Source organism: Hippocampus guttulatus, chromosome 10 (assembly GCF_054856545.1).
Source record: "Hippocampus guttulatus isolate MCC_2025c chromosome 10, RoL_Hgut_1.0, whole genome shotgun sequence".
NCBI classification, from domain to species: domain Eukaryota; kingdom Metazoa; phylum Chordata; class Actinopteri; order Syngnathiformes; family Syngnathidae; genus Hippocampus; species Hippocampus guttulatus.
Genome location: NC_141270.1, coordinates 14,586,825 through 14,609,332, shown reverse-complemented (window position 1 = coordinate 14,609,332; position 22,508 = coordinate 14,586,825). Strand labels below are relative to the sequence as shown.

The 22,508-nt window shown below is 43.2% G+C and overlaps 2 protein-coding genes across 2 annotated transcripts; both read right to left on the bottom strand.

Moving 5' to 3' along the window:
• Positions 1 to 403: 403 nt before the first annotated feature.
• atoh7 (atonal bHLH transcription factor 7) lies at positions 404 to 832 on the bottom strand. The gene has a single exon (XM_086122063.1). The coding sequence runs from the start codon at positions 830 to 832 to the stop codon at positions 404 to 406; it is 429 nt and encodes a 142-aa protein (XP_085978189.1).
• A 2,954-nt stretch (positions 833 to 3,786) lies between these two features.
• Positions 3,787 to 20,610, bottom strand: mypn (myopalladin). Its single transcript, XM_086122649.1, has 20 exons — positions 19,550 to 20,610; positions 15,929 to 16,104; positions 15,584 to 15,635; positions 15,113 to 15,491; positions 14,968 to 15,042; positions 14,744 to 14,885; positions 14,097 to 14,120; positions 13,610 to 13,726; positions 12,746 to 13,496; positions 10,819 to 11,829; positions 10,604 to 10,736; positions 9,888 to 9,968; positions 8,428 to 8,649; positions 8,215 to 8,364; positions 8,055 to 8,134; positions 6,605 to 6,731; positions 6,314 to 6,521; positions 6,054 to 6,219; positions 4,971 to 5,104; positions 3,787 to 4,888 (listed from the first exon to the last, which is right to left on the bottom strand). The coding sequence occupies exons 1-20, from the start codon at positions 20,608 to 20,610 to the stop codon at positions 4,710 to 4,712; spliced, it is 5,268 nt and encodes a 1,755-aa protein (XP_085978775.1). The 3' UTR covers positions 3,787 to 4,709.
• Between the last annotated feature and the right edge of the window lie 1,898 nt (positions 20,611 to 22,508).

Sequence of the window (22,508 nt, the reverse complement as noted above, 5' to 3'; positions counted from 1 at the left end):
CCCCAGCTCCCCAATAGTTACAAATTAGCTTCAGCTATGCAACTACTAGCTATGATTCTCTGAATGCACTAAAATTGCACAACATTTCCAGGCTGTATAATCAGAGCAGCCGTAAATACACAATTGCATGTTCAATCTAATGGTCATTTTAATGACACTACATGTCTGACTTCATACCATGCAGTGAAGAACCTGCTCGGTATCCCAGCAAACATATATCAAAGACTTAAAAAAAAGAAGCCTTTTGATAACCAAACAAAGATAATGAAAATACATAAATCAATACAAATGTATTTACTGTCTCCGTAATTGAAGAAAAAAACATGATTTCACGTTGCCACTTACAACACTGTTTTGCATGCCAAACGGCAGATTATTATTATTATTATTCGTTGTTTTTTTTTTAAATGTTGAGCTGATCCCCCTCAAACTGATATGAGAAAGAGGAGTTGATATAGTCCTGCCCCGTGGAGTCGTACCTCATGAGGTACTGATAGTTGTCAGGCTGCACGCGGTCAAACTGCAAGTCCACCCACTGCACATGTGCAGCGTTGTGCTTCTTGGTGTCCGTCAGGATGCGGTTGAGCGCCATGATGTAGCTGAGAGCCATCTGCAGGGTTTCGTACTTGGACAATTTCTTGTCTTGACCCCACTGCGGCACCACCTTTCGTAAACGGTCGAAGGCCGTGTTCAAGCCCTGCATCCTCTTCCTCTCTCTGGCATTTGCAGCCGTCCTTCGGCGCATGGCCGACTCGTATTTCTCCGGGCTCTGGGAGTCCACTTCTGAGGATTCAGATCCGGAATCCGTGCAGCTCGACCGGCGAGGCTTCATGTTTTTGTTGGAAGAACTGAACCGGAAACGAGAGCTTTCAAAGACGCGAGTTCAAATCGTTCTCTTAGGATGTGCCCTCGGTGGTCTCTGATTGTCTGACCTCCCAGTTGGTTGTCCTATGCTCTGAGCATCAAATAGTTAAACCTCAGGGAGCGGATAGTCCGAAGAGTCCAAGGTGTCTGTGCTCCAGAGAAAAAAGCAGCTTTTTATAAGGCACACAGCAGATGAACAGGTGGCAGCAGGTGGAGTCCCTGCCCTCGACCACCCCCTCACAGCCATGCAACAGACTCCTTAACACCCACTCGCAGCATGTACACACACATGCATATAAAATCTACACACACGCGCGCGCACACACACACACACAAACAAAAAAAACATAATGAAATTCCAATTATCTTGGGCTGGGCTCTCTGGCCGAGGCTTCACTCGGTGCCATGTGTCACAAGCACCAAAGTCTACCATCTGCTTGCACAACCGATGCTGCAAACAAACTTTATAAAGCTGACAACAAAATAAGTTTAGATCTATTCATATTTATATAAAACAATGAGTATTGGAACTATTATGTTCAAGGATTGAAAATTGATATATGCTTTCTGTCTGAAAAAGTTCAATCTAAATTGAACGCATGGCAATTACTGTATTAAATGCACAAAATGTGCATTTAATACACAAAATTCCTCATCACTTTATAAATTAGATTTTAAAAAGAAAACAAATCTTTATATAATTATTATTTTATTTCAAAAGCCTAATTATGGTTTCGTCCCCAATATTCTGCTGATTTTTACAAAGAAATCTAAAAGTTGTTTTTTTTAACCCCCCCCCCCCCCCCCCCCCCCGCATGGCTACTAAGTAGTATCATGCAACAAATGCCCTCAAATCTCCTTTCACTGCTCGTGTATCTGGTCTCCATGTGATGAGAGGCATAATCTGAGATTAGCCTGAGGCTACAAAAGTGTGCTTTGTAGCCCGAAGGATTTTAACTGAAAATCTGGGGATTAAAGATCGTGGACAATCTGGACAAGATGGTGCGCAGATTATTGCATCAAAACCTGGAAATGATATCGCTCATCATGTCACTAAACTCTTTTTATTCACATTGTGAGTTGTAATAGTTGTTATTCAGTGCTGTGGTCTGAATGATTCACGGGACAGTATGTGGGGGGTGGGGGGCTCATACGTGTCCTTAAGGTCAGATGGAGATGGGAAATAAATAATTGATCTGTGTACTGAGCCAAGAAATAAAGGGACAGACAGAACCATTTGTCTGTCTCTTCTTTCCCATCTGGTTAGACTACATTTGGAATTCAGGGGCACAATACCTTGGTTGAATCTAAAACGCCGTATATTTTCTTGTCTAGAAACCTGCAACATGCTTCGATAGTCTGGTTTTGGAAGAAATGGCCAATTGTGTAAATTGCCTGACATTTGAGTGCCGGTTTTGACAGAGAATTTAGTTGGATTTCAGTTTGTCAGGAATTGAGTCAGATTTATAGAAAAAAAGTTTATGTGTGTGTGCGCGCGCGCGCGTGTGTGTATATACATATATATATATATATATATATATATATATATATATATATATATATATATATATATATATATATATATATATATATATATATATGCTGTGTATATATATATATATATATATATATATATTATATTATTTGTGCTGGTTTTGAATTACTCATTTAAATTATTTATTCATGTTGTTTTTTTAATAGCAGGTCTGTGAGGCTTTGTGCAGCGCTAATGTTAGCCTATTGTCCAGCCATGAACAAAAGTAATTTTATAAAAAAATATAATTTTGTACTAGGTGAGAATATGTGGCCTGTGAACGTCATTGAATTCTGAATTTAATTTTAATCTCCTATCTATGGCCAAATTTGCTGCTGTGTTTATGGAGTGATGCTTTGTGTTTTTTGCCGTCGCTCTGGATTGACCAACTCCAGGATTATATGTGTACAGGCAGGTTTTGAATGATTAATCACGGCGGAGGCCGAGTATAATGGCTGTCTCTGCTAGTGGGTCAGGGACACAAAGTGATGCTGTCTGGTCATTTTGGGATGGACTGGTTGGCTGTGCAATTAGGCATATAATCCCATCTACCAGTTGGTTCATTGATTACAGATTGATGTAGTTTGCCAGATGCTGCTTGTCTTGTCTGAGGGCCTCGTCTGCGATGAGACACTACTCTTCCGTGTCTTCCACCCTTTTTCTTCCCCCCAACCCCATTATATGATTGGCTCATTTGAGCACCTACGACTCAGCTGTGGCCCGTTGTCAAATGCCATATGTCACAACTGAGGAGGGACCCGTCAACCCCAAAAGAAACGCACACGGCATTAAATCCGGATCCCCTTATGGAGATATGGAGATTAAACCAGAAAGCGTATGTTTTAGTTCAGGAGAAAGTGTATTTTATAAATCCCGTCATCATCTCCAGATTATTATCAAATGACCATCATGGTGCCTTTTCGGCATGAAAAACATCATTGTTCTCATATTGATGTGACGATAACATGATTGAATAATAGCAACATTTCTAATATTTTCCACATACAGTATGTAATTTAAAAAAAAATCTTCACAGTGCTGTTATCTTCCCATTATACATTTATGACTTTGGAACACGCGCAAGCGACAGCCAGCTAGCAACTCGACCTGGCAGCTGGTCAAATGAGGCTCACAGTCTAATTGGGTCAAGTAAGGTGAATGCAATTTTATGCCTATTTGAACCTTCTTCCCATTTAATTGGACTGATTAGCTATGCTTAATTGACTCCTGGCATCTTGTATTTGTTTTGAATTCAAGATAATAAGCACAGTCAAAACAAGGCCTCAAAAATCAGATGAAACTTTCGTAAACCCCCATGAAGGTGAGATATCTTGCTCATGTTTCAGATGCGATATCGCGACGGTTTAGTGTACAGAAGAAACCCTGACTCACTTGAATAAATATCATTTTATTCTCAAGACAAAACTATTTTACAGTGTGCAACATAACAGAAGTAAAATAGGTGCTTTAAAGCTTCCCTCAATATATTTCCAAAGTCACTTGAAATTCTCTTTGTCCAAGGTAATCATTTCAACCGCTCAGATTGCCCTTTTGGCTTCACTTTTGTTTCTGACACTCTACCGTCACAACAATTTTTACCATAATCTGACTCACTTCCTCATACAGTTTCAGCTACGAACAAAATTCTTATGTAACTATGAAAAGAAACTCCATTCATCATCACATATGCATACGCATGGAAAACAGGGTGCGAAATGGTGAATTGGTAGCCTAATAAAATTATATAAATAATGCACTTGTGTTGAAACAATCCAATGTTAAATCAACCACCTCATTAAAATAGTGTCTTTCCGAAATCCTTCAAATAACTTGAATTAGATTACACTTAATTCAGATAGAAATTACTAGAAGTTTTGCAAGGAGAAATAAATGACACTACTTTGAGAACAGATTGTTGAGAAAAAAATAAAAAAATATATATATACTGTATATATATATATATATATATATATATATATACATACAGTATATATTAAAGAGAGCTTCATTCTCAACAGTAAAAAAAAAAACCCAAAAAAACAGCACAAATAAACGTTAATCATTTAAAGGTTTTGGAGAAAATTCAACTCCACCGATGGCTCATGAGCTAAGACTTAGCAAATGTTTTTTTTTTAATATCATGTGTGAAACACGCTTGATATGACTTACGTAAACCGGAATGGTGACACTGTGCTAGCAAGTGGCACAACCATTTCACAATTGCTCTTTGCTCTGAGTGTTCACGTCAAACTCGTCACAGAAATCCGAGTAGGTAAACATTCAGTGCCCCTCCTGAAGAAGAAGGTTCTCTTCACAGCTCCTCGCTCTCCAGTGTGGCCTCGGGAGGGGAGCTGGAGAACAGGAAGGGGTGTGTCTCCGATGTGGGGAACGCCGATTTGATGTCGAGTCCTTGGCCTGTGAGAGCTGCGTAGCGACTGCCCGTACCTGCCGTCTTCTTCATGGGCGCCGGCACGCTCTGATGCCACTGTGCTGAAGGTCACAACAAATGGTGACATGTATAAGCTTCAGTAAGGCTGCTGACAGTTTATCTTGGTGCTGATCACTTTTGTACCATAGATGTCCAGCCTGCAGGTGCAGGCCGCAATCCCCGCCTCGTTTTTGGCTGACACCGTATACCAGCCAGCATCCTCTTTGGTGGTTGGCTGGATGAGGAGGCACACGTATCCTGTGGCATCCTGATGCATGCTGAGGCAGAAGCAGAGTTAAAAAACACGCTAGCAAGTAGTACCCATTTTTCCAGCTGACTGACAGTGGAGCAGAGCATCCATCCAGCGCAGTCAGCTAACACAGCCACAGTGTTCGAAAGAGGAGAGACTGGCTTGATATTTGATGATTCGATTTTGAATCATTCAAATTTGGCGGGACTGTTCAACAGCACTCTTTTCCGTCAAGTGTCAATTTTAGAAAATACCATATTGGCCCGAATATAAGACGGTGTTTTTTTGCATTGAAATAAGACTGAAAAAGTGGGGGTCGTCTTATATTCGGGGTCTAGACATTATACCCATTCACGATGCTAAATGGCACCAGATATCATTGAAGCGAATGCTGAACTTGACTCCCCAGGCCAAAGCGCGCCCCTGTCACGAAGAATAAAAATAAAAATAGCGGTAGCACGAAGAAGAAAACCAAAAAACAGCGGTAAGAAAGAAAAGAGAAGAAAGTAATAGGAGATAACAGAAAATGGACAAACGTAGCGACAATCTGGAGAAAAGTGGGTCGAAGACCGGCCAGGTTAACCGGCAGCTGAGGAGAAGTTATGATGTAATTTACATTTCAAAAACCAGAAGCCATTCATTTACGAACGTGGTTGCATCTTAGTTTACATATTTAAATGTTCAGATATTAAGATTTGAATGAGGCAAAATAACATGCTTTTTCTCTCAAATATATTATAATCATTTTTTCAGATGTACTGTAATTATTTTCTGTATAAAATTTTATTTGGCGTTCAAAAAGTCTTTTTTCAAACTTGAGTCTTGAAAAAGAGGGGGTTGTCTTATAATCAGGGCCGTCTTATATTCGGGCCAATCCGGTATTTCTTTTTCCTTGACGGTGAAATTCTTCGCGTGTAAACATCTGCTGAATATCGTAACAGTAGTATACCGGTAGTCATTTCTATGGTCTCACTGACCTCATTCTGCTCTGTGTTCTGGGAATGGTGTCGTTGTCTTTCTTCCAGAATATAACTGGATGGGGCATGCCCACCACCCGACACTCCATGCGGACGGGGTTCCCCTCGGGGATTCCGACGTTCTGCAACTTCTCCACAAACTGGGGAGGGTGTTTCATCTCTTTCTCTGAAGGGAAAATTCAAGCTTAAAACCCTCCCAGATTTCATAAAAATCACCACTTTTATTCTCGATTCCCTCACGCCAATGGAAATCGGCTCACCCACAACTTTGAGTTCTAGACTGAAGGAGCCCTGCCCTGCTTTGTTGCTTGCAATGCAGGTGTATGTGCCGGCGTCTTTCTGTGTCAGGGGGTCAATGACCAGAGAGTGGACGCCATTTTCCCGCACCAGCATCTTATGGTAAAGATCTGGATAGATTGGCCTACCATTGACCAACCACATGAGCTCGGGGTTGGGCAAACCACTCACCTAAAAAAGAAACGTTTCATTTTAAGGGTGGAATTTGCAAATTCAACAGTATGTGAAAGCGATGCTCACAATATGGTACCTACCTTGCAATCCAGCCTGCACACCCGCCCCTCATGTGCTAGAGTGTCTCCTGGAGCCTGGACGAAGTGAGGCTGGAAAAAACGCTCATGGCTTTGCTCTCCCTCAACCTCCTGTATGCGAGTTCGTACCCTAAAATGCGGAGAGGTTGAGGCAAGTCCTTGACATTTAACCCTTTATATATTTGGTTCCAAATTCATTCAAATGGGAAATTCTAGTTGAACCACCAATAATGTGGCCTATAACCTGTTCAACTCAACTGAAAAAGAAATGTCATCTTTTCAATAGGGGCAATAATACATATGACTGAAATAATGGAGTTTTGCTTAATTGTCGAGGAGCCTTTTTTTTTTTTACTTTTTGTTTACCTTTGTAGCAGAAGCCTCAAGGTTTTGTGCTGAGAATTACAGTACTCCTATTTCAAACTACTCACACGATGCCCTCCTCCTACTTGTCAAAGGCCACCTTAAGAAAAACAGCTCCCCCCCCCCAAAAAAAAGAAAATAAACCTTGGTTTCATTGGACCATTACAACGTCTTCCAGGCATGTGGAAAAATGCGTTGTGGGTGCAATGAAACCATAGCTGAAATGTTGGGCCATAATTCCAAAAGGTATGTTCGCCGAAAACTCGACACCGCTCATCACCAAAAAAATACCCCACTGTCTTGATATGAAGAATAGATCATGCTTTGGAGGATTTTTTTTTTCTTTAGCTGGACCGAGGGCCGTAGATAGTGTGGATGGATTTATTAACAGTTTGAAACAACAAAAAAATGTCAGGAAAAGCCTATTCGAACACCTGAACCTTATTTGGAGTTAATCAGAGAGACTTTTAGTGGTGGCAGGCGTGTGCTGACTCCCATTGAGCGAGCATTTGAAGGTCATTGGTTAATTCTGAGCATATCCACACCCCAGTTATACTGTATGTTTAGTTGCAGTCATATTGACTTTGTGTTTGGTTAAGTTAACCTTTAGCAGCCTCCAGTGGGGAAATGAGCAGTACCCGTCAGCTGCTTTGAGTTAATGTCACGGTTCAATGACATGGCTGAAGAGCAACATGGACATGTTGGAGTCTTGGTCCATGGAAAGCTGTTAACAATTTTAGTCAGATGTTGTAAGTACTTTTCGAATGGGGTATTTTATAGTTTTGTCAACAACAATGAATTGAATTGTTCACAAGAGATATTAATAAATGGATCCAAATGGCTATGACTAAACATCTCATCTTGCTGGGTATAGCAGTCACATGAATCGCGAGGACAGAACAAAGAAGGTGTGTACACACTCGTACAACCACGTTCAGTTGTTTATTTCGATTCTCAAAAAGATTTTTGGAGTTGTACAGGTTACACTCATGGTGGAACTTTTTGAACTCATTTCTCACAAATGGCATTTGAACAGGGTTGTAGAGACTTTTTATTACTCAGGCTCGGCGGGATCTGCATTCCTGCTTACCTCTGAGAGTTAATGGGAGTCAGTCGGTTTCGGGGGTGTCCTGTGTGGATTATCAAATGACCCGAACAGCTCATTCGTCCCTGTTGATTTTCAAATGGTGAATCAGAGATGGGTACAGAAGGATGAGGTTAGGAAGAGGAAGCTAAGTGCAAGGTGTAACCTGTGGATTTGCTGCCATGATGGTGTAGTTTCCATCATCATCAGCTGTTGTCGACTCGATATGTAAAGCACATGTCCCATCGCCCTCTCTTATCTTCTTATAATGGATATTTTTCCTCAAGATCTGCTTCCCATCCTTGAACCAGTACACCTGTTGACAAGTAAGTTCCGAACATAAAAGTATTGTCACCTTTTGCACCAGTCGACGTCTCACCTTTGGAACGGGGATGCCAACAACTTTACAGGTGAAAGTAACAGGTACGCCCTCCATCGCTTTGTAGTTCTTGAGCTTCTTGTCAAAGATGGGCGCGATGCATTTGCCCGAGGGGACGTCGTCATGTTGCACGTCATCGTCTGACTCTTCCACTGGCGTACGCTCCAAGCGGAACTCAATCTCGCTCATTAATCTCTGCTCAAAATTGGAAACTTTGTACTCCTAAAAAATGGGAGGGAGGGGGGGGGGGGGGTGGAAATGCTACATGAAAGAAAAGTTAATTTAACTTGTTCTTCGTATAATGTATGCAATAACGCACACAAGCTATCGAAGATGATGCAAATGTGTATTTTGACTTCAGACCACTTGATTGGAAACATGCTGTAGCATCTGTGATAGAAAGCAAAAAAAAAAAAAAAGCACTCATGCAGCAAGATGAGAGGTTAAAACAGAGAACAGAATTTAAATAAGAGCACCGTGTCTTGAATATTTGGAATTTTTACTTATATTTCATTGAGTGAACATAAATAACTGACTCATCGGACTACAAAACATAAGAGAAGAAAAAAGTTGTAATTGCATTCTAAGTCCTTAAAAACGTACCGTTTTTTGTTTTGTTTTGTTTTATGTCATGTTTGGGATGCGGACATATACGCTTAAAAGAAGAAAAGAGTGAACTTTGAAGTGAACCAACAGTGAGTCATGAGCACAGTGCAGTCGATTTTTTTTTCATGCAGGTCATATATTAGTTAATAGTTACTTGAATGTTATGTCAAAAGTTTGGACAAACCATTCTATTGCATGAGAAATTGTGTCCAAACATGCCCGGCACTGTACGCTGACCCAAGTATCATCATGCTCGCTCCCCGAATCGATTACTGTAATGCACATTGCTTTGGAATCAGCCAATCCTCCATTAAGCGTCTCCAGCTGGTCCAAAATGCTGCTGCTCGCCTCTTGACTGGTACTAGTAAGAGTGACTGGTACCCTTCACTGGCTCCCTATACATTTTAGAGTTCTTTTCAAGATCCTGTTATTTGTTTTCAAATCTTTTAATGACCCCATGCCACCTTACCTCTCTGAGCTCATCCGCCCCTACACACCTCCCCGGTGCCTCAGGTCTGTGGACCAGACATTATTAGAAGTACCAAGAACTAAACTGAGGCTCAGAGGGGATGATTTCCCACTGAACATCCGGCAAGCCCCCTCGCTGCCCATCTTTAAAACCCGCCTCAAAACTCACTTGTATTCTTTGGCATTTGACTCAGCATGACTCAGATTTGATCTTAGTTTTACTGTTTGGTGCCTACTACCATCTTTGTTACTGATTAGTGCTTTATTGTTGTATATATGTTAGTTGCTCCATGTACAGCACTTTTTATGCAGCGATGGCTGTTTCAAAGTGCTCTATAAATACAGTTGAGTTGAGTTGAGTGTTTGCAATGAGATGATCCTTGTACCTCATCATAGCTAATGACAGTAGCTGGAATGTTTGGTCCAACAAGGGGTCTGCTCGCTGTTTTCCCCTCAATACTCCGCTTCTATGAGAGGACAGGGATGGATTATGAACTCCCAAAAAGACACACAAAACCGACTGAGAGAAGCGCACAGACAAGCTTAGGAAGGTTATACCCGTGCATGGTTACAGTGCGTGGACACGATGGACCGGTGAATCGTCAATTAGGAAGGAAAAATGTTCTACTGATGGCCCACCCGTTAGGGGAATTATTATCGTTATTAATATTATTATTACTACAGACGGTGAGAAACAAGCCAAGTTTCACAACTTCATTTAAAATGAATTGTGAGCCTTTCTGCGGGGATCAATTAATTACAGAGCAGGTTCCGCGTGTGGTGGTGGAAACTTGAAAATGTCCATTTTAATAAGTACACCTTTAAAATAGCTCTCAATTTTAGTATAAAAATGCAGATAACATTGTTTCTCAGGTGCAAGGTATATCCTGTAAATTTTAACGGAACAAGCGAAATTTCAGTATTTGTACAATTATATTGTTAATTTGCCTAACCCACTTACCCCTTAATAGACTTTCAAATGCTGAGTTGTTGAAATTGATGAAAACAATAGAAAAAGTGACCTGAGTCTTCCTATTGGTTAGTCTAAAATTAGTGATTGCGCATTGTACTACCATTCAATAACCGAAGGGGCGTTTGGTACCTGCTGATAGGCAAAAATGGGAAGATCATCTTGAAATTGCAGTTTTTTCTCAATGTCATAAAGAACAGCATCTTTGCTCTCGCGAGTGATTTCGGTCGATGGCAGGCGTGTCTTTGGTGCCTTCTTAGTGAACCTTAAGAGACAAAAGAAATGTTGGAGAATATGTGACAGCCCATCCACCTCGAGAGTCGTGCACAAAGTCAGATGCAAAGTACCCTGAAGGTGCCCCTTTGGGAAGGCCCATGGAGTTGGTAGGCTGAGGTAAGGTCAGGGAAGGCAGGATGGCGCTCAGGAAAGCCACGGGGTTTTGGATGGGGCTTGGTGTGGAAGTGCTGGAGGTGGGCGAGGAAGCCTGTGGAGGAGACTGTGCTCTGATGGTAAACGCGTTGTTTAAGGTCGGTGCCGAACCCGGTGTGGGTGAGGATATGAGTGATGGGGGGCTCGATGGGGACTGGAGCACTCTTGTGGGAAACGTCCTGGTCGGTGGTGAGAATGGAGGGAGCGCTGGCGAATTGGTGGCGGAAGAGTGGAGCACAGCTGCAAATTCTTGGAGAAGCGGGACTGGGGATTCGGTAGGAGAGGGGCTCCTGACGGGTGAGAAAGTTTGACCCGTGATGAACTCTTTCGGGCGGGTGTAGTTGAAAGCCTGTGAGGTCGCGGTCAGATTCATGAGGGAAGCGTGGGTGCTTCTCAGGAAAGCAGCTGGAGACGTGACATCCGTTGAAGTCGAACTGAAATTTGACACTGGCTGAGAGGAAAATTGCGCTGTGGGTGCAGTTCTGGTAAGAACTGTTGTCGACGGGTTGACGTGTGAGGCATGGACGGTGGTCATCTGGCTTGAAGGGGCCACGCTGAAAGGAGGAGTGTGGTTGAGCTGTGGCTTAGGTGGAGGCAACGTCACCAGGGAGGTGGTCTTAACCTGCGACGTGGATGGAAAAGATCGCAGAGGGGGAGGAGGGGTGTTGATCGCCGGAGCAGAGCTCCGTGACTGTGCAGGGGACGTCGTGGTGTGGGGAGGTCCAGATTTGGGCGTCATTTGTGAGGTGTTGTGAAGAAAGGTCGAATGGGAATCCCGATTTTCTCTGAGGGAAAAGAGTGAACCTTCGCGAGAACTGGTGGCCTCTGGTTTAACCTGGATTGAAGGCAGATTGTGGGCTGGGGGTTCGCTTTCCTGCTGCTGCTCCATAAGAACCTGGTTATGAAGGAGCTGGAGCTGCGCCGGGTCCCTGTCAATCAAATACAAGCAACATCAGAGATGAAGCTGGAAAGACACTATACATGGTGAACATGAGGGAGGCACAGTGCTGTGTTCCAGCGAATTACAGCTGGTCAGACTCATAAAGCTCAATAGGAGTGAGCCAAAGTCAGCATGGAGATTATCTGCCCTTTTAAGGACCACCAACAAGTCGGTCAAAAAACAACACCGCATAGCCTCAGAACTTTTTCGATATGCACACGAAATGGAGTCTGACAATCACAGTTTACATCATCTTCAACTGCTGTTGATTAAATCACCGTCCTGTTTTGTCTTTTGTAAAAACAAGTCAATGATCAAACTCCAATCCAATCCCAAGTAGCAGCGGTAAACAAATTTCTCAGGGTGAGCCACAAGGATGATCGGACACCACACAGGATACCGACCCCAGAAACTGCTCGCATAAAATGGAAGAAATTCAAGTGGACTCACAAGTAGAAAATGCCATCCTTTGTTTTGGAGAGCCTGAAGGTCCACATTTGAGGTCTGCCTGCATGGATTCGTGAATTGCGACTAAGAGTGGAACGGAAGGAGGAGCGTTTATATTTGGACTGGAAGAGGAGGGGGAGGATCAAATCTTGATATTATATGAACTAAAAATAAAGATTTGGGTTGCAAAATCTTGTTTTTGTCCGTCGACTGAGGCAGCATTTCTCATACAAAGCACATTTTCATCCGAAGAGTAATGGTATTGTAAATTGCCATAGCATAACATGCCGGTGTTTAAAAATACCGTCTTGTGAATGACAAAAATGAAATAGCTTTCAGCATTTCTACTGGATCCTGACCAAAGTTTTGGGAAAAGCGACTCTTTATTGTGAAAGAGCAATTATTGCTTTCGAGCTTTATTTTGTCATCGCAAATCTAATCTGATCATCTTTACTTACAATCTGGGTTTTGCCAGCACTGGTGGTGGTCCTTTGTTGACCTGTGCATCATAAGCGTCTTCAGCAGGTGGAGCAGATATCTCACTTTGCTCACCCTCCTCATCCTCGGGTAGTTTGAAATGTACACGCAGTCCGACTCTGGAGCTGGAGCGGGAGTCTTTGTGGTTTGTCAGGACCCCTGATTTCAGGCAGGAATTAGGAGGTGGATTGGGGAGGGCCAATGGAACAGATGCCCCATTTTGATGATTAGAGGCTGCCTTGTAATTGGAACTTGCATCAGGTGATGTCAACATCGCTCTGGATGCTTCCTGCTCCACCGCAGGTGGTGCAGTGTAAGGTTTTGGGTGTGGAGCCTGTTGTCCTGTGCTCTCTGGAGGCTCCTGGCGAAGGGTGTGAGGGTCTAAGGTCGGGGTGCTAACACTGCGGGGGTTGAGAGTGGGGCCACCGGAGAAGCCGTTGGGGTCCAGACCATGTAGGCTGGTTCGTATGGTGTCCGGACGCAGCATGCTGGACTTGTTGGGGTGCAGACGAAGGGTGCTGGTGTTTAAGGGGTCCAAACGTAAAGTGCTATTGGCTAATGGATCCAACCGGATGGTGCTGGCGTGGGGCTTGATGTTATTGGTCAGAGCAATCTCTGTTTGAGGTTTTACAGGAGGGATGCGGAGATCTGATGCGGAAGGTTCTTGGACTCGACTGGGCTCCACAGTTAAAGTACAAAAAGGCCTAATTGCATGGTTGCTAATATCATTAGCTGCAAAATAAATAAAATGAGAAATCATTAAAAAGAGTACATTCATTGAGTGTACTGACATCCGACTAATATGATACCATTGTTCTTTTTCCAATATAAAACATAATTATTACCTTTGACCTTGAGTGTTGCAGTACTGGACGTTTTTCCATAGTTGTTGCTTGCGGTGCAAGTAAACATCCCAGAATCTTCAGTGAAGACCTCAGCGATGACCAATGTACATATTTCCTCTGGAGAAACAAAAGTGATACTCACACGATTACATAGCTCGGACGGGATTGCTGTTCAGAGTCTTGCCAAAGTAACGCTGACAGTTTCTTTGTACGTGTCGATGAGTCCATTTGAAGCTAAGGCAGGTTGAAATGATCTGCCATGGTGGTTCGACACAGGATGAGAGACTCCCTTATAAGGTGCACAAGCACAGGAAAGCAGCCCTGGCTTGTGTACAGAAGAGGAGCAGAAGTCTCCAGCAAGGACTAAACACTTCAGAACAGGATGTCTGAACACGGCATGATAAATTCCTACGGCAACAGTTATATTTTCCTGTATAAGATTCCTGAAGAATCATATACAGTATATATATTTAAAAAAAAAAGCTACCTGACTCAGCTGGAGATCTGGGCTCTGAAAACAGAAAAGAGCACCACCATTATCAATATGTATTGTAATAACAATCGTTGGAACAGATCATCCTGACATTTGGAGGTAAGAGATTAAGCAAACTCCAAATGTCTCACTATTGCGCTGCAGGATTTCTACTTGCCGATCATCAGTGAAAGGAAATAATAGTGACGTAAAAACAAGCCCCTGCCCCAAAAATACAAGAAATGTACTGTTTCACTGATAGAGCCTCATTTGGTATCATTTTCAAAATTGATTTCTAAACACTTTTGCTGACAGCGTAGATTTTACCGTTAAAAATTTTGAGGAAGAGCCTATTTTAAGAAATAACAATGTACAATTTATAGTATTACAAAGATGGCAAAAGCAGTAGAGATAATTGCGAGTTCACTATTTTGGCAAGCAGGATGTTACTTGCTGTTCTTGCTGAACTTTGAGCAAAGTGTTAAAGTCATTATTAACCAGTGTGGTGGTCAATTTTTCAACATTTGATTAGGGTAACTCAAACAATGACTTTGTAAAATTACGACCGAAAATCTGCCAGTGTGCAATCATTTTCTGCTTGTCGCTCTTTTGAATATCCTAGTGCTGTATTAACCTCATATTTTGTGTCATCCCGTGCTTACTTTTTTGCAGTATTCGAAAATCTGGAGAGTCTTCAATGATTTTTGCCTCTTTGTACCAGTCCACACGAGGGGACGGCACACCTTTCACACGGCACTCGAGCACTATCAGCTGCCCCTCTGAAGCCACCAGGTCTTGAAGACTCTAGAGGTGTGAAAAAGAGGTCTTATTGTAACATACTGGATCGTCAAAATAATAGCAAATATCCTTTTACTGCTTATTCTACCTTTGTAAAAACAGGGGCAGCCATGACGGCTTGTTGGTTAAAGTCTTGCTGGGGGTTCAAGCCAGATGTTTGACTCTGGACAAAAAAAAACATGTTATCAGGAGAAATGCAACACTAAAGGTAGGAAGTGTGTCAGGTGTTGTACCTCAGGTTGCGATGTTGGAGCGGCGTTGGGGAGCGGCGGCACCGAGTTTAAAAGCTGTGGTGCGGGTGTGAGCAAAGCAGCCCCAGGCAGCAACTGACCCTCTATGAGGTGCGCCGGTGGTGACGTCGGAAACGCTTGCACAGGTAAGACTCCTGTTTCAGCCTCCTCTGGATAAGCTGTCGATGCTGCCGATGCTTGGGAGAGCTCTGGGCTTGGAGGTGAGTTGGTTATCGTCTGCACAGGAACTGGGACCTTCGGGGTCACAAGAGGGCCGAGCTCCTCTGCTGGTTCTCTTGTGGTTTGATTTACTGAAGACTCTTTAACTTCTGCGGTGATGTGGCTTGATAGTGGAGTGGACTCTGACTGTTTTCCCTGCAGGCTTTCAAAATCACAAAAAGACAAAGACTTAGCATTACCAGTAAAGTGCTTTCAACACTTTTAAATCTAAATGGCGAGAATAGGACAACTTACTGGGCTACATGCTCAAAGTGCGGCTCCCCTTCAGAGTCTGAAGAGGATGCGCCTGTGGGATCACACGTGCATTTGAGCATTCTATACAGGCTCTCTAAAACAGGGGTTTCTCAAACTTTTTCAACCACTCCGGTGACTATTTTGCCCAAAACGCAATTTGTGAGTTAAAATACCTGCTAAGAAACCAGGCAAACTGAGCGGAATCATTTTCCCATTGTGTTTCATATGACAAGAAATGAGCCTCGTGAAACAATTTTGCCCATTTGTTCTTGTCAAAAGGTTGATTGCAAATGCACGGTTTGAGAAGCGCAACTTTAAAGTATCTAAATAGAATGACAGAATCACCTTCGATGTAAACCTCGGCTGAGGTGGAGTCAGTTCCGTAAAAGTTAGACGCGAAGCAGGAGTAACGTCCGGTGTCCTCCTCAAAAGCCTCTGTGATGATCAGAGAGTGCAGCTCACCATTGGTGATGATCTGAATGTCGGGGCTGTTTTCCAACTCCTTGCCCTCACAGAACCACCTGCAACTCGGAAAAATGAACAGAACATTTGCATATTTGGCTTTTTGTTTTTGGTCTTAATCTCAGTATGATACAGTGTGATTCTACACCACTGCCAACTATACATACAAGATAATTGACAGATGGTTAAAGTAATACCGCTTTGACAGTATTGTTTGGGGAAGCAGCTCAAACTTTGTTCCCAGGTCAGTTTGTATTGGTTGGCCAAAGTCAATTTATCGATAGCCCAGGCAAGCACACAAATTCTGCAACTATATTGCTGTGTGGATGCCATACTCCAATCATCACTCATTGTGACGACATTTGAGTGATTCCGCTTACGCTTTGTTTTTCTGGCGATTTTCTTCCTGTCCCTTTAAAGCTTAAAGCTACAGCTATGCACGGTCTTTGAGGGGCTTTTTGGCTGAGTTCCAAGTCCATCACATAAACTTCAATGAGCAAACACTTTCCCTTTGGCCTGTCAAGTAAAGCAGTGCTTTTTTCCCCCAGTTTAGACAGTCCCGGGATACCGCAGCACTGCATAACAACCTGCACGTTTTGACTTGAGACTTTATCTTGAGGCCTCACATTTGTATTTTTAGGTTAGGCTATTTTACCTTTTCATAGACAACGACGAGAGGATACATGACATCAGCATTAAATAAATCCACGTCTTCAACTTCAATCACGCAGTGCAATTCATGAGAGTGGGAGTAAATAATTAATTGCCCTACGTGAATGAGTGCTTGCGTTTGTGAATTCAGAATTTTCCAATTTACATTTTTGACTTCCCGCATGCAGAATCGCTCTCCTAACAGCCCACAAGAACAACATTCAAAGAATCTTAGTTCAAATGTTTGGTCTCCAAACCCTTCCAGTGGCTACTAGACGAGCAGAGTTTGAGTTGACAACAATCTGGTATAGCCTAGTTATTCAATTCAAAACTATAACAGAAAACGGACTTCCAATGCACGATGCAGCAACATGAGCACGAGCCACATCTATTTTCAGACGATGAGTCCCCAAGCTTTCGAAAAATCCAGCCAATAATCAAAGAGGAATGAGATGGGCACGTGGCGAGATTCTGAGAGCTTGACATCGGTAAATCCGATTCAGCGCTGTCATCAAACTTTTGTGACGCCACTCAATATGTACAATTGTGATTTAACAGTGAAGGTATACCGGAATCCCTTTGCATGCCTCACTGGAATAGATGTTCTGCTACACGAGAGTCATTTGTCATGAGTAAGAGTCTAAATTAAAAGCATGAGTAGTAAAGAGGATGGTTGGTGTGCTCCTCACTGCACCTGTCAGAGCTATTTTCCTCCTGCGGCTCCGAACTAGCAAGGAGATTCCCCTCACCAAACTCACATCGCACTAAACTTCTCGCGCACGCCGATACAACCAAACACATCGACTAGAAATGTCAAATCAGTAACCGAAACAGTCCTAATGAACGTTAGCACGAAGGATGAGGTTCATAGAATGAAAAAAAGTTTCAAGAAATAGGTTAGGTTGCACCTAACTTAAAATAAAACACCCTATGCAAAAGATGAAACTACATTAACGAAGAAACAATGTCAAGTTTCCACTAAAGAGCAAATAAACCCTCTTACCCAAGTGCTGCGCGTGTTCATGCGACTGCCAAGAGCTCACTCGGTTCCATTATCAGGCGAGACGACAGCTCGCACTGCCAGTCCAGTCTAAAAATGGCCGAGCGCTTGCATTCTCCCGGCACAAGTGTATGTTAGTGCTTCAACAATGCTCAGTAGGACTAACAAGACCATGCCCCCTCCCCTCGGCCTCGCCTATACCTCGTCTGCATGCTGCCCAGCCTCGAACGTCTTCACGTGACCCCTTCGTGGCATTTTCCAAACCTAAGTCTATGCTTACCCTAAGTAAAAACTGAAAATGTTTGGAGAGAGGAACCGTGATAGTTAAGGACCCCCTAAGTGTTTCTTGAGCAATATTTTTGGAGGGGAAGGAAAAAAAAAAAGACAAATTACAAAAGGAGGACCACGAGGGGTCTCAAGTGAAGAGGGGAGTAGATACTACACTGGAAGTTTCATGTCGTAAATGGAAGCGATAAGGTTGAGCATTTTTTTTTCTTATTATCAGTTTACTTATAATGGTGCTTAGCTTCTTTTTACACTTGTCATTCAACAAAAAAAAAAAGTCAAATGATGACATTCATCTTCGACAGGACTCATCTTCACATTACGCCCTCATTTTTACTCTATCGTTAATATTAAGGGTTGAATTGTTTTTATGGCTTAATATTAGCCGTGTTTAACTTCTTTTTACAGGGTGACTGTTCAGAAATTGAGAAAATGTTGCCGAATCAAGCCCATGCCCAGCCCAGAATGGATTCTGTTCGCCCTTAAGATGGATTTTTACCGTAGGCCCAAGTGGCTAATTCTAATTTAATGCCCATATCAGATTTTTTTTAAATTGTTATTCTGATGCACAATTTCAACACAATGGCCCGTATCCTGAATCCAAAGTGCACATAAATAACTACACCAGCATCCTCACCACCAAGAGGCAACACATACGGCAAAAGCAATAATAATACAAATATGAATCTCTCCATTTCTACTCCACAGGCATCAGCAAATACAGCATGTATCAGACTTTTAGACAAGAAGACAGCCAAACTATATATTTTTTTCTTGTCTGCCACGGTGCATATCCAAATTATGCCACTTGAGACGAACAAATTGGAATTATGTTATTTGAACCATGCAGCGCAAATCCAGTCTTGGAAGTTGAACTTTGTATTCAGATTAGGCACTCTAACCATGTCCTTTAAAGTGTGTGTATGTGTGTGTGTTACACACACACTGTATAAATTTAACTTTTGCTGGTCTGGACTTTTTGTTTTACGTAATGAAAACTCCCTAAATGATTCTGATCTAAGCACATTAAATAGATGGGAAATTGAAAATGCAAATTTATTTGGTCCCTGTGTGGCAGCTCTGTGAATTTTTGCTTTTATTTTGACAGGGTTGATCTGAGGGCTCGCAAGTTCACCCACAACAGATACATTCAAGCATGTTTTGATTGACCTTGCTTTGTGTCATGCTAGAACAGAAAAGGGAGCTCCTCAAACTGTTTCCAGAATAATACAATTATTTTGCTAAATGAAAGAATTACGAATCAGCAGGAACTACTGACTGATATATGACAGTTTCATTGTTTCCTTGTCGAATGGGGCTTCGAACCAAAGTCCCAGATTGTCCATTTACTGTGTTTAATTGGCAATGTCACATAATCCCTCTTTCAGATCTCAGTCGAGTCTTTCTCAGATTAAAGAGACTAAAGAGACTCTGAGCACCAGTACAGTAACTTTTCATCTTGGTAATATGACACAATGAAGCTAATGCAGATGTAAAACGTATCCTCGGCTAACTAATATTAGAGCTCCTGTCAGACTGGACTGCCTTGCAGATTTTTGGTTTCTTACCGGACTTCAGGTGTCGGATGTCCTCTGACGATGCAGTCTAACTGGACTTTGCTACCCTCAGGAACTTCTCTGCTTTTCAGTTTCTGGATAAAATGGGGTGGCTCACATGTTTGCTCATCGGCACCCGATGGAGCTTGTGTCAAAATGTAATTTTCCGGCGCCTCCGCCTCTTTCGACTCAAATTGCTGCTCCTCAGTAATCCTACTATCCTGTATCTCCACATGACCAATCCCAGAGTCTGGCTGGATCTCTGACTGGTGGCTAACGATGGCATCGGGTCCATCCTGAGCCAGGTCCGCGGATATGGCCAAGCGCTCCCTGCTGTCTGAGCCGTCAGAGTGAATTTTCCCATCGTTCTGGCTCTTGTTCTGGTTCCGACTTCGATGGCCTTTGCACGCTCTCGGTCGTATCCGTTTGGATGCGTTAGCCTTGAAGAGAGACGAAAGCTCTTCAATAAAATCGGCCGCCTTGTTAAGGAACTCTTTCTTGGACTGGGTCTCCACCCCAAATGGGGAGTTCCTCACCGACTTGTTCAAGTGGTTTAGACCTTCACTATTGTTCCTCATGGTGTTGTCCTGCGGCATGGAGGCTGTGTGTGGCTTTCTGTCCAATGCGAGCTTTGGTTGCGTTGTTGGCGACTCAACCGGCTGTGTGGAAGGCATAGTTGAGGAGGGCATATAAGGATCAGGAGGGGGCTTTGTGAGGGGAACAGAGGAAGTTGTGGGCGAAGAAATGGACGCCGAGGCAGACGGGGTGACGGCGGCTTTGACCTCGGGCCTCTCCTCCCGGGGCTCATGTCCGATGGCCTGGCGGGCCAAGTTGACGCTCTTGTCCAGCTCTTCTTGGCTGAGGAATGCCGACAGGTCCGGCAATTGGCTTTCATGGAGCCCCGCCGAGTCCTCAGCCTTTCCCTTGAGCAGGCCAAAAATTTGAAGGCGTGACGATGACACGTCGGAACGGCTCATCTCGCTGTGACGCTGCTGCGCTCGGGCCTCGGCCAGGTAGCTCTGCCTTAGGAGCTGAGAGAGCGACGGTGGCTGCTCAGCTGCGTTTTCTTGCATACTGGGGGGGAGGAATCATAAAAGCGGCAATGAGATTCAATTGCTGCACACGTACAACGTAGATCTCTTCAATCGTGTTGGGGCTGAAGAACGTTTGACATGCACGATTTACACGGATGGCCCTTTAGATGAGGGGCCATCAGGGACATCATTCAGGATTATCTCTTACCCTGGTGACACACCCTCACACCTTGAGCCAAAATCCTCTGACATGCGCAACTGAAATCCTTTCACACATCATACTGAAATACGCTCACGTATTCTACTGAACACTGAAATACAATGTGTTTTCAGTAGTATGTGTGAGATAATCCAGAATGATGTCCCTGACGTCGCCCCATAGGCCCTTGCGGTTATTTCCTCAACTTGACCGGAGCATGTTTGACTCACTGAAAAACCATGAAGGCCTTAATTATTAACTTCACTGTCGATGCAGCACCATCTGCTGAGTGTGTTTGGTCAATATAATTCAGGGGTGCCCAACCTTTTTTGACCAAAGATTTACTTTCCAAGCAACCACCTTCCACGATCGACCCGTTATTTACACACACGCGTGATCGCGATCAACGGGTTGGGGACCCCTGATATAAATGGATCATGGTATGACTAAAAATGATTTGATCCTCTCATCACCAAGGTTTTATGGTATCTTACCTTTCGCATGTGCAACCTTAATGAAAGTAGTTGTTAATTGATCCTTCCAACACACAGGTGTCAAGGTCAAGGCCCGGGGGCCGGATCTGGCCCGCCATATCATTTTATGTGGCCCGCGAAAGCAAATCAAGCATGTCAAGTTCCATGATGCTTGCTAAAGTCTGAACCAAAATTTCAAATTGTCATATGTAATCCACAATAACAGTCATTATTCCTGACATCTGATTTCAAAATTAGTTATCCATCAATTTGTTGTACGCTGTGTATGTAATATGTGGAGGTGATTAAACATTTATATGGTTTCCCCAAATTCATAACGGCCCTCCATGGGAAACTGTAACTACAATGTGGCCCGCGAGTTTGACACCCCTGTTCTAACAAAAAAAGGGGTATTGAAGCCAATACGTCTTGCTTTTGTGCTAGGGGAATTCGACAATTGATATTTGCATTAGCATTACATCTTTGTCAATTTATATCTACTTTCCCCCGCCTCTGTAACTCGAGGGCAACCAGGACAACGATGTGGTCTGCGGTGAGAACAAGTTTGACACCCCTGCTCTAAAAAGATAAAATAAGATACGCTATTAAGATGGAGGGAAAAAATCTGCAGCTACTCCAGCTTCCTTCCACATCTAAATAACACGCACTTTAGGTTCATTGCAGATTCAAAGGTGTCCTTTGGTGTAAATGTGTGAATGCCTGTCTACAGTATTTGTGCTCTGGAATCGGCTGGCGACCAGTCCCGGCTTTACCTTGCCTTACCCTCCAGCTCACTCACGAAACCTAATGAGAACAAGAAATTGGTCTGATGCCGTGGATGGATACTGATAAAGAACAACAGCCTGTGTTGACAACATGAATACAGAAGCCGAAGGTAAAAGATCTGGTCAAAAATAGCATTTTATTCTCGTCGAATTTCAGCATAGTCTTAACAGGTTGTCCGCTTTGACGGGATACAGACTCCCCCGCCCCGCTTCCACACTTCTGTAAAATTTCCTCCTTGCATAATTTTCTGACACTAAGCATGAGCGAGTCATGGAATACAGACACGAGATAGTGTGCGCATATGCTACTGACACTCAAATCAGTGCGATTAAGCGCGCTGGCGATGCCCTTCCAGCGGACCTGGAGGTGCAGCTGTTGTGTACATTAATCCTTTGCAAACAGACTCCAAGCCCACCAAGTCATATCTAATAATAGCCGGGGCTCAGTTTACAAGAAGAAAATCAACAAAGAAAAGCAGC

Excerpts from the sequence above, each read along its gene's own strand:
- atoh7 (XM_086122063.1), bottom strand. The coding sequence starts at position 832 with ATGAAGCCTCGCCGGTCGAGCTGCACGGATTCCGGATCTGAATCCTCA.
- mypn (XM_086122649.1), bottom strand. The coding sequence starts at position 20,610 with ATGCAAGAAAACGCAGCTGAGCAGCCACCGTCGCTCTCTCAGCTCCTA. Across the intron at positions 10,737-10,818 it reads CCCAAAGGGGCACCTTCAGG|GTTCACTAAGAAGGCACCAA; the intron begins GTACTTTGCATC and ends TTGTCTCTTAAG. Across the intron at positions 8,365-8,427 it reads TTGGCATCCCCGTTCCAAAG|GTGTACTGGTTCAAGGATGG; the intron begins GTGAGACGTCGA and ends ACTTGTCAACAG.